The 21,554-nt window shown below is 36.3% G+C and overlaps 2 protein-coding genes across 3 annotated transcripts in view; one reads left to right on the top strand and one right to left on the bottom strand.

Moving 5' to 3' along the window:
* Nucleotides 1–4,097, top strand: part of LOC105250424 — a 56,516-nt gene extending 52,419 nt beyond the window's left edge. For both annotated transcript variants that reach the window (XM_011256515.3, XM_011256516.3), the window contains exon 3: nt 2,019–4,097. In XM_011256515.3, coding sequence (XP_011254817.1) covers nt 2,019–2,966 — 948 coding nt within the window. In that variant the 3' untranslated portion in view covers nt 2,967–4,097. The remainder of the gene's footprint in view (nt 1–2,018) is intronic.
* A 957-nt stretch (nt 4,098–5,054) lies between these two features.
* The window catches only part of LOC105250456 (ES1 protein homolog, mitochondrial), a 41,824-nt gene continuing 25,324 nt past the window's right edge, over nt 5,055–21,554 (bottom strand). Inside the window, exons 2-4 of the mRNA XM_025407587.1 lie at nt 5,694–5,989; nt 5,333–5,496; nt 5,055–5,269 (exon numbers count right to left, since the gene is read on the bottom strand). Of these exons, the coding sequence (XP_025263372.1) occupies nt 5,055–5,269; nt 5,333–5,496; nt 5,694–5,989 (675 nt within the window). The remainder of the gene's footprint in view (nt 5,270–5,332; nt 5,497–5,693; nt 5,990–21,554) is intronic.

Below are 21,554 nucleotides of genomic sequence, written 5' to 3'. Positions count from 1 at the left end.
ATTTTTAATAAATCTTTCCTCATTTGTATATTTAAATATTACTGTACAGATTATCTATTTCGTATCTGCTTATATCGTGCGGGCAACGCAATTTTGAAAGGTTTATATTATCTATAATATATCATATACCCTCCCTCCATATGCAATAAATTATAGTATATGCACTAGCGAATAATTTATTTTCTAATTAAAACTAATGGTTGCGTGATTATTGCCATTATGGCTAATATCATGAGTATTTAATTATTATTGCATTACGTGCGAATCGAGATGAACGAACATCCGAATTCGAATTTTTCTGTATAATGTGATGTCGTAAAGGTAGTGTTTCAATTTGTCCCACCTGTAAGCTTTGTAGTGCCGACTAATTACATTAGTCGAAGCAAGCGAATAATTACACTGAAGTGATTAACTGCGACACATTATTTTGTTCTGATACGATCAAAACTCTGTGCATAGAAATGTTGCTCGTAAAGTCTATCATTCATTTCTCATTACGGGCTGCAAAGACGCATCCATCAAGCTCATTCGCCGGTGCATGTAGAATTTATTGTCTACACGCCCGTATAACATTCGAAACGGCTACCATGATCCTCCTTCGTTAAAATTATTTTTTATTGCACCATTGATTTATAATTTTGTTAATTTTAATCTTTACTTTTGCTTTATTAGAAAATCTTTCGTAATAATTTTCTCTATTCGCGAAGCTTGTGCAATATGTAATATACGAAAAAATTCACCATATGAATCTCTCAAAAGTTAAATTGATCAATTCTACTTTTCATAAAATTTTTTAATTTTAATACCAAAGAATATTATTAAGCCTCTAATAATAAAATTTAGCAATAAAAAGTAAAGTTGATCAATTTAGCTTTTAAGAGAAAGGTCCATGTATCCAGTACATATTGCGTGCATAATAAATGCATTGTAGTTGGCGATACAACTAGATTCATTTGCGAGCTTAACGTCGCATTTATAGGAGCAACTTCGATACGGGAGCAGGTATTATAATAACTTCGAGAAGGTAGATACAGCTATATCTGACGAGTGTTGACCTGACATATTCGTAACAATGCTAGGCGTGTCTCGCCGACGTGTTGCAAGAAACTTCAATGGCCATCTACGATGCGTATGCACGTAGTCGGTACAATCATACTGCGCTTTTATAGAATGCGATATTGTGGTATGCGTAGAGGGTACAACGTACAACGTACGGGTTACGTATCTATGGTGACTAGCTTGAGCATAAATGGTCTCGCACGAAGATGTCTTAAATGTCAAGGCGAGGACACGGTGGGCTTGAACAGGCAGACCGTCCCTCTTCGGTCGATGCACTCCGCGAAAGGAACTGCTGCACTTATTGAAATATTTCCTGTCATGCTTGAATAATCTTTAATCACTACAGTCGCCGCATTGTGGACACTAAAAAATAATTCTAAGAAGAACGATATAGAAAGTGTAATATTCCGGTAGTGATTATTTATTATTCTACTTGTTAATTTTTTCAGTATGGAAATCAACTCGAATAAAGAAAGTATGATATAGAAAAATGAAGAAGTTAAGGAATAACTATGCTGAGTTTCTAGAATTTTTATTTATGTTCCGCTGAGGCGTAATCCACAATTATCATGTAACATTAAATTAGCATTAAATGAAAGTATCATTTATTTTTTTTAAATAATATCAGACCGCAGATAACTACATAACACAAAATTTAGTATTTTTATTGTCAAATTCTTATTATAATCTCGAGTGTAGTAGTAATTTCAACAATTTAAAATCAATTTTTTAATGTTAAGTCCATACCAATCGTTATGCTTGTTAAATCAATGCGCATATAAAAAACGCGAAGAAAGTTCATGCATTGCAAAATTATAGGATTTGAAGGAGCACATTTCCGTAACGTAAGATATTTCTTTGCTTATATCAATAAGCTTTCTCTTATTCGCATTGCGCATTTATTGTTTGAAAGGCGACGCCAATTCACATAATTGTGCAAAAATTTCTTCCTGTTGCAGGATTCCGTGGCATCAGCATCAGAGGTGGGCGAAGAATACGATGATTCCGACATGTATATGGAGTCGGATGAATCCGGAACTTTGCAATCAGATCGCATAGAAAATAGCACGCGAAATAATAGCGAGGATAAAGCGTCCAATACTACTACCGATAAAACTGCCGATAAAACTAGTAGAAATACTACCGACGAAAACAAGGAGAAATTATTCGAAGCTGAAAAAGTTGACGCTTCTAAAGATCAAGAGGCGAAAAATACAGAATATACCGCCGTCGCACAATTTACCGATGCGGGAGATAAAAACTTGGAGACGCTGAGTCAAAACTTCTTCCCGTCTTTCGCAGAACTCTTCGCGAATCACCGACTTCCGTTGACGGAACAGCAGCAACGATATCGTCCCAACAGATTTTTAGGCTACTTTCAACGCGATCGTAATCATCAAACCGCTGCAAGCAAAGATCATCATTCCCTACTAGGTTCAGGTAACTTTGGCGTGATTCGCGGCGGCACTTATTATCCGGAGGATAAGGAGAACGATGAGTATTCGGTAGACGAAAGCCTCTATAATCCGTATTATAGTCGTGGTCGCGCGCAATACTACAGGAATCCTAAACCTCAGCCAATTCGTGGCGGCGACTTCTTTGCAAATTTCCGCGATTTCGCCGATATTACGGCGCCGCCGAAATCCAGTTTTTCACATCTTTCCGTAGTGTACGCCAATAAGAATGGCAGCTCCACTGGACGTATCACGGAACCCAGAAACATTATCGAGACTCTCAGAATGTTGGAGGAAGAGGAGCGATCTGATATAGAGGAAATGACCACCACGGAAATTCCGATAAAGAAACAGAGTAAGAGCAAATGGAAGCTTATGAAGATTAAGCAGTATGAAGAGGACAAGGCAAGGAGATCCCGTATGTCCGTCGAACCACTACTTGCTCTCAGCTGAGAGTTCACTAATATCGCTAAGTGTACGTTGACGCGGACGCCAACCTCGGGATTTCTCCCAAACGCGGAATCTGGCCTCGAGATCAGAACCAAAGTATCTCTGAAAAGAGTCGTCTCTTTATTATTGGAGGAGAATGTTTCGAAAACGTGCGTCAGAGAAGACTCGTATCTTTACGTACGATACTATGTGCGTGTACTGAACTTCTTCGATCAATCCAGAAAGTTGGCGATTTGAAAATCGTATTTTAAAATTAATGTCACCGGTTAGAAGGTATTCAATTCCTAACGTTGGAATTCCGACGGTGGTCTGTAAGTATGAATGAAATGAGCGACGAAAACATCAGTTTTCAAACATTAGTAGTCTTTAATGTACGAACTTTCTATGACATTTCCTAAACGAGAATCCGAAATAATTATTTAGATTTTAAGTTATTACAGAAGAAAATGCATTTATACGCGCGAAGAGGTATTAATTAGAAATATAAAATACTGCTGTTTTTGTTTATTGGTCAATTATTGTCAGAATCGAAACTGACTTTAATGAGTAAACTCTTCTCTATATTAGATGATAATTGCATAAGTTTGAGAAATTTTAATTAGAATATTTTTTGAATCTACAGTGCATCAATTAAAATATTCTATGTGACACTATAACTTTTGCTGACCATATAGATCTTCTGAAGAACTGTTCCCGTTTTGGTAAGACTTGCAAAGTTAAATATTGTGCACGGAAACCTTTCATGTTGATTGAATTCATCGATTGTACGTAAACGTTACGCTCGAGTAAGCTTCAATTCTGGAATCAGTAACCAACGACACTTACGTTCGAGCTAAACCTGAATTCCACGAGACTCGTGCGGCCTCGTTATCCTGTTCATTATGTAAAACATATACGTAGAACTTATTATATTTCAGAAATACATAATCAGAATATGCATAATCTGCTTCTTTTAGATTTGCGTTCGTTTTTCTCTTTTTTTTTAAACAAATGTGACGTAGTTTCATATTAGGTGCTGAAAATGTATATAAACATTTGTAACCTATGGAAACATTTATCACGATTTATTTTTTACGAAAATTTCTAAAATTGACTTGTAAAAATTACGTTATTATCGTAATTATATTATATCGATGCGCTGTTTATATATTTATCTATAATATTTTAATGTTTCAGCTAAAACAGCATAATAATATTGCATTTATTCAAATAAGATATTAAACACATGTGGTTCATAGCTGCGTGCAAAATTAATTTTAATTGAATATATATTTTAAGTGAGGATCCGCATACATTTATTAAACTAATAAAGACTGTCTATTTTGTATTCGTTATTAATATTAATAAAATGTTAATTATCTCTCCATATTTACAGGTTTAACGAGACTGCTAATCGACCTCGACATTTATAAAGAAAATGTTATTTACAATTAAGAAATTCTCTAAGCATTTCTTGCCATTCGTAATTATTATGAATTAAAGGATACTTGAATATTTGTGCTGAAATCTCCGTAGAATTTCAGGACGATTTATACTTCGGACAAAATTTGCGGCGAAGATTGGCGCATTATTTAGCGAACAAAAATACGATTTTAAATCAATAGAGAGTCTTTACAGCAGATCTCGATTCATTGTTATTTTACTTGTTGTTGATTATTTTAATTGTATTTTTAAGCTTACTAGCCTGCGCTAACATATCCAAAACGTGTGCCTCGTTCATCTCATTTCATTCCAAAGGTAAAACACGGTAAAAAAATTGAATAAAGTATATTTTTTGAAAATAAAATTCCTGATCCATAGAATCCTGTCCTACTTTTAAAAAATGCGCATTCTCGTATACAAGACTTAGGTAACATTAATTTTAATATCTTAACATTAACTTTAATATCTTTTAAAACAAGATTTGCAATTTATAATATCGATTACAAAAGTATTAATATATATACATTCTGATATAATAGAAATGTTTACTTATCAAATTATATAAATGCGTATAAAAATGATGAGATGCAATAAATAATATAGCAAAATATCATTAAAATATAAAACTGTTATAAGTACGATTTCCAGAGACATATTCGTAAATACATATTACTTATTTATACATTTTTTTAGTGTCGTGACAAATTTACCGATACCTTCGTGAATATCTGAATAAGTAGCAGGCTCATACAACCAGGCTGGTGTACTAACAACGTTGAACTGTTTGCATCGTGTTACTCCTTTGACATCTTTCATTTCTACTTCAGCTCCCATTTCTTTGACCTTGTTGATAGCATCAGCGTATGGCCAGTCTTCTTTGGGTGCTGTAAAATCATTTACTGATATTAAAATAGATTATCAACGAGGAAGGATGATCAGTGACTTACATTCTTTGCCAAGAGTAACTTTGACGCCTTTTAGCACTTTAGCGACAAGCGCACTAGCTATGCATATAGTGCCGATCGGTTTTTTCTCGCAGTAAAAATCTTCTATAAGCTTTTCCAAGTCGGGTAAGACGGTGCAATTTGCACCTTTTTCGACAAAATTACTCCTTTATAAATGTAAAAATGATAGTTTAATATCTATATAAATTATTATTGCGTGCTTTTATCGAATATATTCACAACTTTTTTTATATTGTACTGTTATAATATTGTTTTAGTATATATTATTTTGTTATATTTTATTATTTTTTATTATGTTTGTTATTTTATTATTGAAGTTCTATTATTAGTTCTATACACATACAAAGTACGTGCGGCACCAAATCCTCCGGGTATAATAAGAGCATCATGTGTACAAACTTCGCATTCGGTCAGAGGTTTTATACATGCTCTTGCTAATCTGGCAGCTTCCACAAGAGCATTTCTAGAAGAACAGGTAGTATTATCTGTTGTCTTTCTAGTATAATGATCGACTACGCCACTAATCTCAATGTTCGGAGCATAAAATAGGGGCTTCATATCTTTCTGCCGTAAGTGTATGGCCGTCGAAACAGCTTCTGAAATTTCGGTACCATCCAATCGACCGCATCCGCACAGAATCTATAGCAAAACGTGCATTATATAGAAGCTTTTTATATATAATATAAAAGTATGATAATCATGTTTTCCGTGTTCAAAATTCTGAATAATTCAAATAAATAAATCATTAATCATTATTTGAAACGTTTAAGAAAGCTCGTACTGAATAAATCATTAATCATTATTTGAAACGTTTAAGAAAGCTCGTACTGATACATTAATTTTTTTAGATATACTTTAAGATAATTAAATATGATGAATGAAATACTTCAAATTTTAGATTGTTTAAAAAAACTGAAGCTATATTAAATTAATCAAATAAAAAAACATCGACCATTAACGTGCAATGAAATAATTTAGATATAAAGAATACATAACTTTCATAAAAATTCACAAAATTACACATTTTTTATAAATCATATTAAAATAAAATGTCGTAACACGTTTTTCTCACATTTGCGCTATGAACATATATTATTGCTATAAAAACTTAACGACTCGCGGAAATAATAACTATTTCTACATTTTCTTAGTAAAATATTTCTTTTCCAAAAAAACTTTAACTATTTTTCGCCGCAAACATCCATGAAATATTACATTACATTATACCGAGAATTATTTTTAACTCATAAGGAAAATTATACGAAGAAAAAATTTTTAATATCTAATGTAGGATCATGAATCTTAAGTGAATAACTATATAATTTTTTGCTTATCGAGAATTAAACAATAATTAATATTAAACATTTTTCTCACAGATATTATAACTTTATAATAAAATAACAATGATTAAGATTAATTTATTTTAAAAATGTAATTTTTAATTTTATGAATATTTTATTGCAAAAATTTATGTCAACTTATAAGAACAATAGAAAGAGAAATAATATGAAATAATATTAAAAAAAAAAAAAAAAATTATAAAAAAAAAAAAAATAAAGAAATAATATGTTTAAATTAATATAAAATATATTCTAAACTTAAATTAACTTAAATTCTATTAATATGAAAAGATAATGTGAGGAATGCGCACAGAGGCAAAATTTAAAAAAAGTTCTCGTAATGAAGTGCCTTATGTGCTTGAAAAAAATCAATACAGTAAGTATCAAAATATATTCTACTTGATTAATAATTTAACAAAATAAAGTATGTAATAATTTACGGATATCTGTGCACAAATTACTTTTATAAACTTTGCGGAAATATTTTTTAATATTTTTGTTTACTATGTGAAGAATTTTATGCTATAAAAAACATCTATATCACGATATATAACTTACCACGGCTACGGGTATGGCTTCACATTTTTTTTTCCTTTTTACCTTGCTTAATCCAGCCGAAATTTGCGACGTGTGAAGGTTATTGAAAAATGCAGATAAAAAAATGGAAGTGTCACGTCGCAAAAGAGACATAATTTGTGTCCGCAACATTTTTTTCATTTAAAAAAAAGAATGGGAAATAATTTATTACTTATAATTTATTAACTAAACATTAACTGCATTTAATATCAATCAATAATTTTTGCAGAAATGTTGTCTACGATTTCCAAATTTGCATGACTGCGATCTTGATTTGTTCTTATTATATTATATTTTATAGAAAAGATGCAACCTTCCTTGTTAATCGTGCTTCACAGAGAACGTTCGCGTAGTTCGGGACATTTTCGTAAGAGTGCAGATTGATTCGGGATTCTAGTCAGTGCTCTCGATGTCCAACGGAGAAAATCTCTCCGCCGATATACACACCGACGATGGTTTCGCAGTAACCACGGTCGGTTTGGCGGTTAAGAGAGCTGCAAGGAAAAGAGAATAATATGAAGAGGAAATGTAAAGGATAGAGATAAAATTAACGCATAGAGATAAAATTAAAGATAAAATTCTCGTAATATATCTCATACGCTTAAATAAACATCGGCGAGTTAAACTGAACTTACTTTATGGTTCATATAATCTTTATTGTGCTCTAGGAGCAATTTTCGCTCAGACTATGAATACAAAACATAGCAGGGGATGGGAGGTAAGATTTAACAACGCCACGAGGCAAAGAACAGCTATGCGCTTGATAATAAATCCTGTTGGCTTATTGAAATATAAAGTAGTTCGCAGATGTAGTAAAAATTGATTTTTGTACCCTTATATAAAAAATGACTTCATTATCGTGCAAAAGAAAAGAAGCTTTTATAACTTATACGTTTCACTTACATAAATTAATCATGATGTATGCATGATACATTATTTATTTATTAATTAATTTAATTTTAAATTATTTATTTATTTATTTAATTTTATATATTTTAAATACTTACATTGTAATATTACATTATTTTTGCGCCATTCTATTTATTGACAGCATTATTTCATGATATCATCTATATAAATATTTAATGAACATTAAACTATATTATATTCAAGTAAATATATTACGTATATAAACAAATTTTAAAATTACAAGTGACAAATAAAAAATAAAATATAAAAGCGTTTAATATTTATATATACTATAACAAAATAATAAAATTACGAGCAAGAACAACTAATCAACAAAGTTTCTTTTTTTTATACATACTCTGGATGATATTGCTATCTATTGATAACTTTTTGTAAGATTTAAAATTTAAAGTCAGATCGCATTAGGAAACTGATAAAAAAATTTTAAATCACATCTGATCGTTCGTACTTTCCTGGAATCGACAATGACGCTTATCGCTCGTACGTCATATAATGCCGCTTTATTATAATTATCAGCGAGATGAGCGCACCCCGGAGCGTTGTTTCGCCACGACACCATTTCGTCGATCCCCTTTCCGCGAGGCATACGAAGGCTTACGCATAATCTTATGTAAATCCCAAGCCGCCCTTATGCTTGCACGTCCTTACATCGAGGAAGAGCGTCGTACATGGGTCGCTTCTCGGGTTACGCAGCGAAAGGGATGCGTAGATGACGGTTCAGGGGCTCTCGCACACGAGCGAGGGCGCGGAGCTTATATGAATGTTAAAATAAGTTTGAAATTGTCGCGGACAAGTTCGGCCCCGCGGGAGGTACCCGTCGAGTAATTTCACGGCGCTGGTGGTTTCGACCCTTCGGCGAGTTTGCAACCAGTCGCGGATTCGTAGAAACTTCTGCGGCTTCACGGCGCGACTTCCGCCACCTTCACCGATAGCTTGACGATCATTTACTCTGACCCTGGGAAAATGCTAATATTTGTGTCGTCCTCAACAGAAAATTAAAAAAAACAGTATTTTGCCATGATATTTCTATCTATCTATATTTACTTTGATAATTATTTTATCTCGTTTATTCTCTTTCTCAATATTTACAAGATATACAATAATTATATAATCAATGAATTATGATTAAGACATCTATCGATAATCAATATTACGTCGAAGATATGGTTGTTTGACTCTCCTATAGGGAAATATTTTGAAAACCTGTTTGTCTTTATGAAAGCAGTGCCCCTCACTGATTTAATAAGTCCTTGATAAAGCGTCGCTGAAAGAGCGATAGGAAAACTAAGAAAGTTTTGCGGATGAAGCGGCAGAGAAGCAATACTGCCAGCGTGACCTGACGCGCAAACTAAAGCCGTTTTACAGCGTGACAGCTTCCTTGCCGGTACGTGCGTTTCACTCAACGTAGGCACCCCCTCTCGCGTCGTCGTTCTCGAAAAGTTTAAATCACGAATTCGCCGCAGCAGCCCCCACGGCGTACAGACGTGGATTCGGGGAGGGTCGTCAGAGAGTTCACCGGGCGGGAGTCTGATGGGTAAATGCGATGTGATGCGAGTAACTGAGTGGCTAATTGAATGAGGTGCCTCCCAGGAGCGCCGATCCGTCGCGTGTCACACGTCAGAATTTGCGCAGCGGGAACGCGAAATTACGACGATTGTCGGGTCGTGTGCCAATTATCCTCGCGCGATATGATTGCCAGCGCGGGAAATTATGCGACCGAACGATGCCGAATCCTGGCCGATACACGCGCAGAATCGTATAACTAGGCAGTTCGTCGGATTCATCAGGAAGCTGCGACATTTCTGCCGATCATTAATAATCCATTAATGGTATTGGACGCATCGATTTACAGAAATACGCGATAACGACACAACCCAGCGATGGGGGAGAAAAAAAGGAGATCGTTTGTCAATTTTCCGGATCGCTACTGATTGGTTCCTGAGCCATATCACGCTACGTCCATATTTTATGCGTATAAAACTCCAAAGAGAGAGAAGGAGAGAGAGACGAGAGCGATGCGACATTAAATATGGAGGTAACGATCCGGAGATTGCGAATTTTATAGTATCGAAAAAAGAAACTTGCAATGGATTTTGTTCACCTGTCGTCGAATTCATCATTAATGTAAAGATACGGGAAACTTTGAAAAAAAGATTAATTTAATTTTAACTGATTCTGAATGCATACGTTCGACTAAATGGAGGTACAATCGATATCAAACGCTAGATATTACAGTTAATACGATAAGATCCGAATAATTGTAATATTTACTACAAGAATGGCAAAACCTATCGGCTTGTTTGCATTTTCGACAAATCCTTGAGAAAGCGACGGGTGTCAAGAATAAAGGCATTGTAAGCGGACGAAGGCTTACAGCATTGCGGATCGCTAAAGGAGACTGCTTATGCATTCTTGGCGCGAAGGCAATCGCGGGGATGGCGAGTGTTGGATGCTGTGCGAGAACCAGACAAGAGAACAATTACGCGCCGTCAGCCCCGTGACCGGCAGGATACCATGAGGTGAATCAAAACTAGGTGTGTGCCATCACCCCTGGGCCAGGTCTATCTGCGCGTTCCGAAACCACGTTCCGCGTCCCGAAGGAAAAAGATCGAATCTCGATCGGTAAGCGAGATTGGCAGAATAGGCGAGTGCCTGCAAAGAGCAATTTACGAAGGACAAGCAAAAAATACAAAAGAAGGTTGAAGAAATCTCTGTGCAAAAAAATTTAAAATACTTCTTATACAAAAGAAATTGTAATAGCATATCGTTACTTTTTGAGAAATCTCGTTATGTGATTGTATCTTTTTATTTTATTTATTTTACAATACGTGTAATTTATATATATTTTTAAATATTATTCTAATTAATATAAAAGTAACAATGACGTATTGTTGAAAGATAAATTATTTTTATCATACATGCGCTCTCGAATATTTTAACAAATTTCTGACAAACTACTCGATGAATTATGAAAAATGAATAGCTGGTGATCCACGATTAATGACTCAAAGAACCATTTATCATCGAATCCCAGCGATGACAGGAGGTTGAAAACGATAATTTATGGTTATGGATTTCTAGAATGTTGCATGACACTTTTTATGAAATAATAATAACTGTTAAATTTTTATGTATCGAGATATTTCGATCGATTTTTTTCATGGAATCTTAAAAAATTTAATATATCACGATTATATAAATGCTCTCTTGGCGCATAATGTTGTTTTAAATATAATAATCACTTGAGAACAAATTAACAAATCTTATATGTATTATAAAGATTTCTTCCGTTGATTCTGTTCCTCCTGCGAATCATTCTGTGAGAATAATTGGAACAACCGATAATTAAACACGTATGTCAGTCTGTGAGACATTCGCTTTTGTATTCTCGCGACAAATGTGAGAAACGATCCTATTTTCATTAGAGAAATCGATCTCGTAGATCACGAAATATTGGCGAATCTGTTTACGTTAAACAACCACATGTATACTGAATGGCGTGAAATCTTCGAGCAAAACGGTTGCTTCACGCCGCATACATCATTTGCCCGCAACGAAATTTAAAAGATCTGCCTGGTGCGTGCGAATATCAAGAAAGTCGGAGTGCCATTAAAATCTCCGTAAAGTTCATCTCACCAGAATAAATGAATAAGTAAGAGGTCTCGTTCGTGGCGAAACGAAGGGGTCGGTTGGTATAAAGCGACGGCATAAAACGGTTTACACCGACACTTCGGTATTAAGCCTGGCGCCCTTCGGAAAGAATATGCAGTTTAAATCTACTCGCGGAACACACAGCCTGAAAAAGATTCAGCAATGGAGAATATTTATATTTTATTGTGCGTGTGTATTTTCTTATTGCTCTATGCAAATATGTATTTTTAAAAGCTTTGAAGAAAATCGTATTTTTTTTTGTTTTAATACAATTTGCAATTCTTTTATATAATTTTTTCTAGGTAAATTTCTAATTAATTTTTATGTGTATTAACGACAGTTGCTGATAAAGTTTATAGAAATGACTCCTAAAGACAGTCACATTATTCGATTATGGCTACCGATTATTTTGTTTGAAGAAGCGCAGAAGAAGGAATGAGTCCTCTTTGCAGAACGCGAGCAGGCTAGTCTCGAGAATTCGAGACGAGTTTCGTCGTGAAAGAGTTTTATTGTATTTTTTTCATTAACAAGTCCAGCTCGTTCCCTGGAGATCGGGAAAGTTGGCGGCGAGTTTTAGCGAGACTTTTGTTAATGTTCGGAATTAACGGAGTAAGGAGACTTTAAGTCATAAGGCCCCGTGGGAGCGCGGGGTTCGACGCGAACTTTCACGATTCTTTATTTCTTTATCAACTCCGACCCTCGGCTTCTACCTTCGCCTCGCGGAATGCTCGGCAGTGCGACCAAGCGTTTCCTCTTCCTACGCAAGTGTGCTCCATAATTACTTTGTTCGACACAATTCTCTTATTTTCATTTTTATACGCTCTTTTCATCGTCGCTCGTGAATACAACGAACGAAAAATTCTCCTTCTTACGTAATCAAGCTACGCTATTGTGTCATGTACGTTTATAAACGCGCAATTTCTTTGCCGTTTCGCTTGTGCCGGCACGTCCGGATTTCCCTGTCGCAGAGGGTCTGCGAGGGATCCAGTTGGGGGCGATTTGGCTCGACAGGCGGTTGATTAGTTACATGAGAGTGGATACCACTATTCTGCCCTCTCTTCTACCTGTGCAATGATGCACGAGTCCGCTTCGAACCTAAGTGTCGTCAATGGGATGCATATGTCAATTGCCATGCTAATGGTATGTCTAAACGTACACAATGCAATCATGTTATATTATGCGTCATGCTATTTGCGGTTATGGGGACATATCTAAGTCGAATGCAAGGCACACAACGTTAGCACTTCGCTAATATTACAACACTTTTAATCATTAAATATAAAAGGAATTTAAAAAATATTTGCAATATTCAAAAGATGTTAATATATGAAGATTTATAATTATAATCTTGTTTAATCTCTGAAATTATTGTACGAAAATAAAAACAAACTCTCTTATTTTTTTTACAGTTACTAAAAAAATAAAGAATTAAAAGATTTAGAATATTTTTTCGATCAATGCTTATACCATGCATTGGCAAAGTCCATAAATCTCGACGACCAATGGTATTTTTTCGCGCGTTCGCAAGCTGCGTGATGTACTGGTCGTAATAACGCAGTGCAGTCATAATTTTTCATGAAATAATGAAATGTTTGAAATAAAAAGAGTTTGAAATGTGTGGAAGTAAATTGAAAATAATATCATATAATATTATAATAAATATAAATTTACAAAAAAGACTTTCACATTTATAAAAAATAATAATTAATTTTTTATTTATCTATATTTATTTATTATATATTATATACAAATTGAACGGGAAATTTTCTCACGAGTTTCGGTAATGAGGCGAAAATTGAGACAGCTTTATTAAGTTGAGAGAAGTTGCTCTGATGAAGTTACAATTACGGCCCCTTTACCCACCAAAGAAGTCACCCTCGCTGCTAATTTTATTTATTACGCAATTTAAAAATCGATGCTGCGATTCGAACCAATAAATGAGCAGCGGCAAAGTTTTGCCATACCGTAACTTTAAAAAAAATTCTTTGTTAAATTTTAAATTATTTTTCAAGAAGTATTTTATTATTATAAACTTGTAAACTTACATGGCAAGTGTATATTTTTTATTATTAACACTTACTAAGATTAAGATGAGATTTAACGTTTTGATTTAATTATTTGATGAAATGTAATGATAAATTTATGTAAAATATTTATTAAAATTTTAAAAACATATTTTTATACAATTCCTTTATCTAATAGGCGATATTACCCAGCTTTACATGAATGTTGCTGACGAGAAGCCTGATTCAAGATAACAAGTCGCTAACTATGAAGGCATAACAGCCGTGCGCTAACTAACTTAATCTAACCTGATTAACCGAAGACTAAGGGCTGACTTGGTTCGTGGGATGATGCAGGCAGGGGAGGTAAATATCTGCGCTGTCAGCTTGTTCATTTTTCAATAATTAACAGTCGATTTCATGCAAAATCTGTCTATGAAATTTATGGCAACATCATGTCATATTTATATATAAATAAAACTACATAAATAATTATTATATTTTCAATTTAAAGAAGAAACTTTAATGTTACATGAATATAAATAAATAGGAAGAAAACGCAAAGATATAATTTTCTAAAAATATTACAATTGTGCGGTTAAAAAGTTTTATTTCCTTTTATTTTTATTTATAGATCTTCTCACATGTGTTCAGAAAAATTTCGTCTAGAAGATAGAAAAATACTTTCATCATTTCTACGCATTATGGTGCAACAATATGATTTTAATATCACTAAGAAGAAGCAAATTCAAAGTATATCACTTTAGATACCGACGGTGACCGTTTATCGCGGTAAAGAGTAAAGATAGCGGAGAAGATTGGATCCTCGATTTAGTGAGCAGTTAGCAGGTAGTGCGAGCCCGGATTACAGAATTAGCCGAAAGACCAAGCGTCATCCGCTGCACGTTTTGGGAGTAGTGGATCCCCTCAAGTGCTGCCTACCTCGTATATCCCTCTGAGGCCGTAGTCCAAGGTGGAAGACTTTACCGGGTGCTTGCTCCGTAATTAGCCAGTTTCACTCTCAAAGGCTCGACATGTCTCCCCAAGAGTCCCAACATAGGCTACATTATTTCGCTATTAGCGCATGAATGCGCTTCACTGAAATATTTATACATATCACATACTATATGATAACGGTACATGCGCAGGTAACATTCGCTCTAAATGGAACCTATGACCTTAAGATAGTTGCGTTTAAATTTTTATAACGGTATGTTTATATATTTAGCACAGATTTGTAAAAATCGCGAAAGTAGGCCACGTATCGTCAAAGGTTTTCACGCTACACCGGGAAATAGCCACACGCGCACCTACACAGAGGGATGAAGCGATATACGCACGAATACACACAGCCGGCCAGCCAACCACTCTCGTCGTACGCAAGCATTCTATGTCAGGGTAATAAAACATTTCGCGTGCGAGGGTATAATTGTCGGGGTCGGGCCCGCGCGCGCGGTTTATACGGTGCTGGTGCGGCACGGGACGGTAAGGGACGGTGAGGGGTGTGTAGTCTAGGTTTAGGGGCCCCGGGAGGGTACCGCGCCCCCTTTTTCATCCTGTAGTTATTTATCGCCCTGTTTCCTCCGGTCTCTCTCGCTCGCTCGCTCACTCGCGGCTCCATACACCCTTGACTCGACCGATGGCGAAGGTGGGTATTGGCGTGGTATCACCGGTGATAGAACGCGATACGTTTACGTTCCTATTGCTGTTGTTGTTGCTGGTGTTGGAAGTGTGGTCGCGGCAGTTTCGCGCATACCTTCGTCAAGTCGCTCACGACTCCGAATCAAGAATTGGCTCACCATGCTCGCATTGCTTTGTGTGCTTTCGCGACCCTTCGAATCGTACGACTCTCCTCCTCGTTCCATCCGCCAACTTTTAATGCGACTTCTAACGCAGTTTTGCGCCTCGACGAACTTCTCATCCCGCTCGATCGAGCGGAACCTGCTGGACAACGTAAGTTGCTTTTCGATAATTTTTAGCAAATTCCTCTCTTGAATCATAATATCATTTCTCAAGCAAGGATCGTTCGTATTCACGTAATTTTTGATAGCAAAAGCAAGGATATTGAAAATTTTTTACTAATACATATAGTCTTTTAATTTAATTTAATTTAATTTATTTTCTTCTTTAGCTAATTTCTAAAATTATCAAATGTATATGACAGTTAACACATTTCATTTATATTAACATTTTATATATATATCTTATACATTTTAATTATAGTCTTTTATATCATTAAAAATTTTTATCTTGAAATCTATATCTGCAATCGCGAAATTATAAACGATAAGATAAAAAATTGAATTTATAACAGTTTGAGGTGATCTTTCAGGTTTTTGAAACGCGTGGACAGAATGTTCCAGACAGGAAACTGACAGTACTTGCAATCGAGGGGAAAACACATTCAGCGGTAATGCTCTATCGGGAGGGTTCGCTATTCCTACATAAGTGACACATTGACGGGAGCTGACCGCCGGTTGGCAGCTTCGACCGTCTCCCCAGGGTGGCTAGTTACCGCATGATTGGCCCTCCATTACCATATAACGTACATGCGGACGTGTACATGCTCCTTCGTAATATTCGGTTACTATCTTTATCTCAGTTGTAGAAAGAGAGTAAAGTCTTTAGACATCTTCGAACGATAGAAACTCGAGGATAATCGCGAATAACATTCGATTAACTTTCATTACGCTGTAAACATTTCTTACAATCTTTGAAGGCTTATCAAATAATGATTTCATCGATGATGCAAAGTTTCGATAGCAAATTTATATCCGCAAATCACGTGGTCTCACACGTAATTACCTCGAGACAAGGAAACCGCTCTATAATACGTAATCTAACAATATACGCTAACGGAAGCGGACGTTAATTCCCTGTGGATGCCTTGTATTTCTCAACGTACATTTTTAAATTCGCCGATATGAATGTATAAGATATATATATCCACGGAAGAACTGAGATTTCAAAGGTTTTTGCAACCTTATCTCTCGACCCTTGGCATAAGGGACGACAAGTCGACGAAGAGAACAACCCTGCCACGGTTAGATGGATAGACATGATGCGAACGTACGTAGACATGTGAGGGTGCACTCGCTTAATTACACCGGAGGCCTCGTGGGATACCGAGAGGTTGAAGCGACCTTACCCTCTCTCTCTCTTCCTTTCTCTGTCTCTCTCTTATCCTCCCGTCCTTTTGCTTCTCCTCAACTCGTGTATCCCTGTTTCTCGCGCGTCCGTCTCTCTCGCTTACTCTTTCCTCACGTCTACCAACCTTCCCTCCAAACGTATCGCATCTCCACGCTGAGATTTCCAAACTGGCGCGTAGATAAGCTGGTGTTGCATCTCTCTTGGGGACTCGTGGCCGGTTGCAGCCGAATGCACTGTCTGCATCGTTGAGAAGCTCTGCAAACGAACCACAGCTCGTAATGGCGCAGGAGTAATTCCCTGTACCCGACGCTGCTCCGTGAGAAATTCAAGATTCGTTCGCGACACAAGAGGACTTTCATATAAGGTACCTCTAGATATTCTTTCTTGATGCATCCTACGTAGATTTATAATCTGTCATGTATTATCTGAAATTAAAAGTAAAAATAACTTTTGTGAATCGAGCATGATAATTGGAAATTGAGAATAGTTATAATTTCATGGATGTCAAATATGAGTTGTCCGTGAATGGATAAATTTTAAATGAGATTTTTCTGAAATACCGCAAACTGAAGAGAGAAAGGAGAGAAAAGGAAATATTTCGTTAGCTTTTAATATATACACCATGTAGGTAGGCGTCAAGTGCCTCGTTTATATTTCGTGTCGACTCTCCACAATTTCGCGCGTATTCTAATCTTTTTATCATGGCGTGACACGGACAATCCGTAAGCGTTGAAATGCATTGACTTAATTAGTTAATTAATGACGCCCTTTTAAATGGATACCGCGACTCGAGAGCAAGCGGAAGCACATACCTCGATTCAAGGGACATTCATCATTCCGACGCCTGTTAGTGGCGCGAAACGCTCTACCGCTGGTCTAATCTCGTGCCCATAAATAAGATAACAATTTTTCATCCCCTCCTACCATTGCTACTTGCGGGGACGCGCCCACGAGAAAACGGAGGTGAACGAACAAGAGGGAGGACGCGCAGTAGGGAGAGAGAGCTGAGCCAGACAGAAAACGGAAAAGTTTGTAACCCTCGTTACTGGGTATCGAGTTCCAATTAGATGACGATCGCATTTCCAGTGGCAGAGTCAGAAGACGTTTTTGCGTGTACCTGAGACGAACGGTCGATTGCCGACTTACCTTATCCTCCCATGGGTAAATCAAACGAACACTAATTCACAGCGTTTGGGGGATTTCTCCGACTCCATGATCGTTATCAGTGCGGACATCGCAATCGTCACAAATGTTTTATGCTGATTAACGCTAGACTCTTTCATCGATGATAGCTCCGTTGTCATTTTACAGCTTCGATATTTCAAATATAAAGTTATATTTAAACATTGAATCTCACGATTTTCTATTTATTATTTATCTATAATTTTGTAGAAATTTTTAATATCACCAAAATATAAATTTATACAGATTTTCATTATTTAACAGCGTTCATAAAATATTATTTCGTTAAACTCACATGTCAAAGTAAAAAGAATTTTCAGATCTTATTACAATAATTTCGATATAATGACAAAAATTTTTGATGTGTTATATAAAAAAGTAATTGTAATTTGAAAGAATTTAATATACAACGCGTATCTTGCCTCTCTCTCCTTGTATGCTATATTTTGTTTTGCGCCCGTGCAGTTCCACCAACTATTTGGTACACGAAACGAGCGTAACTCGATACGGAATATCGAAGTCAACGTACCCTCTCGAGAGGTTTCAAAAGCCACGGTGTGTACCTCGCGACACAGAAGGGGAGGACGCCGGGAGGACCGCGGCAGAGAGAAAGGGAAGTGCGCTGCAAAGGTGGAGGATGCACTCCAATGGGTCCCGCGACAAAGAGCAAGATCAGTGTGACTCTCACCTCTCCCCTGGGCTGCGAACAAGGTTCTCACATGTGGTTCTCACCTTCCTCCTGACGAACGTCATGGTTACGACTTCAAAACGAGGTTAGTCATTGAAAAGGATCCAAATAGATCTGCACTTCCCTGTGCTTATAGTAGTTAACAAACTAAGTATTATAGTGAAAAGGATCCAAATAGATCTGCACTTCCCTGTGCTTATAGTAGTTAACAAACTAAGTATTAAAGAATCTTCGACAGTTGTTAACGATTGAAACTAACTTGAGTTTTAATACGTATAAATACATATATACTGTGCATAGAAATGTTTTGTTCTTTCAGAGAAAAAGCGAGGAAAAAAAAGGAACAAAATATATTTCATAAAAATGTAAACTTTAACCAACCAGAGATTAATTAAATAAACAATTATTAAATATCAATTAAAGCACCAAAAAATATTTGAGATAAATTGAATGAGATTTATCTCACTTCTATATCTTTATAATTTATTCAAAAAAAAGAAGTTAAAAAAGTTTTCATATTGTTTATACATATAAGTTATTTTATTATATTAAATTATTTCTCTTTCTTTTTATTTGATATATTTACATTAACGCTAATCAAAAGATTATTCCAGAAGAATAATAATTTATTTCAATAATTATAAGTAATAATTTATTTTAATCATTTATCTCGACATATCCTTCCATCTTATGTAAAAAAATCATGTATGTTCCTAATGTGTCGCGAATCAGTTGCGCGGATCTTGACGGACCAAGCGTACAACGAGATTTATTCATCCGCTTCATACGCAGGTAGAGTCGGTATATACGATCCAGTATTGACAGTCACTGGGGGTTCGAATAAGTGGTGCTCTCCGTGGCTGACTTCGGCCGACGGGGGTGCGACTGAGGAGAGTTTACGTCGACAGCGCACGGTAAACCCCCGGAATTGTGGCTCCCCTTGCGCCTCCAGAGACCCCGGGCCGGAGTATTGAAAATTACATCTTACTCTGCCGTACACCCACTGCCCACCCCTTCGCGAATCAGCCCTCTCCATCCTTGCTATCTGCGAGCATCGCCGCGATGCGTTTATAATCGGCCACAATCGTTTCTCGATGCATCGAGATACTGTACGATATGCCCACTTTCTCGACATCGACATTGCCTCTCTTCGTCTGCTTCCGGAGTGCTTTCAACAATATGCATACCATCGGAAATACAGAGTTATACACCAAACAGCTTAAAATCTATCAGAGGAAATTGTGATTTATTTCGTTTTTATTATCGTCGATTTTACATCCTTACTTTAACACGAAAAGAAAAAATAAGAAGAAGAAGATATAAAAGATGAGGTAATGCAATCGTTACAAAATTTCAAAAAATTATTCTCATGGATAAAATTCTTTTAAACATTCTACTATCTTCTTACAACGTTGATAAAATCGGTGCATTCGACGCCTTCGGAGCGTCTCGCGGTTACAAACACTCCGCAAAAACGCATGGAGCTGTTATATAATTTAAACAGAAATGCGAAATGCTCCGCATTCAAGGACGCCAAGGCACTACCACGGGGGATTCAAGTGAAAAAGAAAATACCCCATCCCTCCGCGACATCGAATCCCGGCATACATGCATAATAGCCGCGGTGTTTTCGTGACGCGAAACTCAAGAAGCCGTGAGCGTGAGTACATCGAAGATGGGCACGCATTGCAAAGTTGCCGGAAGAGCAAGGGATGAGCGAGTCCGAGTTGTACCGACATATAAGAAATGTACAAAGCCGGAGTGTGCGAGCATAAAAGGCAAGAGCGAAGCTCAAACGGAGGTGTCGGTGGCGCAACGCGGAAAATATTGAAAGGCGAATGGATGAGGATGTCATTCTCAGGACACTTCTCAAGAAGATAGCAGCGTCAGGAGTACAGCGGAGGACTCGACCGGCGGTCTCGTAGAAATATCGAGGCGAGGAAAAAGTATAAACATTTAGACAAGTTAAACTCGAAACTTTCTCTCTCTCCTTCTCCCTCTCCGCGACGAAGGGAGCCTGAGGGCGAGCTGACATCTCCGAGACTTCAATATTTGTTAAACTCGCCGTCCCCTTCATCCCTCTCAATGTCCTTCCACCTTTCGATGCCGCCGCTCCCTCGCACGCTTGTCCTCTAGCCGCGTGTTACGGGGCAACCTCTCTTTTATAACGTATAAACTTTAGAATATAGGGACGCATACGTGTGACACACATATGGATTTTATACGATTATTACCTTAAAATACACCGCTGCTTCTCATCTGATCCAATAAACCTAAGTGATTTTGCGATCGTATTTTCGTGGTTTCATTTCGATTGTACCGCGACCGTGAAGTTCCGGCCCACCACAGATTCTCATAAAAGAAATATTTACTATCTTATTTAATTCGAACTTATTTTCTCTGTTGCTGTGATTATTTTAAATGCACACGACTACTAAATAAATGTCTATAAAAATTAAAAGTATTTATGGGTATTAAAAATGTGACAGATATGAGAATCAGAAATTTATTTCATAAGATAAATTGTTTATCATATATATTTATAATCCAAAGAAGCAAAATTTTGATTTTGAAATAATAGAAATGTTACTTTAACTCGAGAATCACAATACAAAAGTCGCCAAATAATTTGTCAAATATCAAAATATGCGCAGAAATGTATAGAGATGTTCTCTTTGAGTTTT

This window comes from Camponotus floridanus, unplaced genomic scaffold, assembly GCF_003227725.1.
Source record: "Camponotus floridanus strain SB8 unplaced genomic scaffold, Cflo_v7.5 scaffold1, whole genome shotgun sequence".
In the NCBI taxonomy this organism is placed as follows: domain Eukaryota; kingdom Metazoa; phylum Arthropoda; class Insecta; order Hymenoptera; family Formicidae; genus Camponotus; species Camponotus floridanus.
This window is presented reverse-complemented; position numbering and strand designations above follow the sequence as displayed.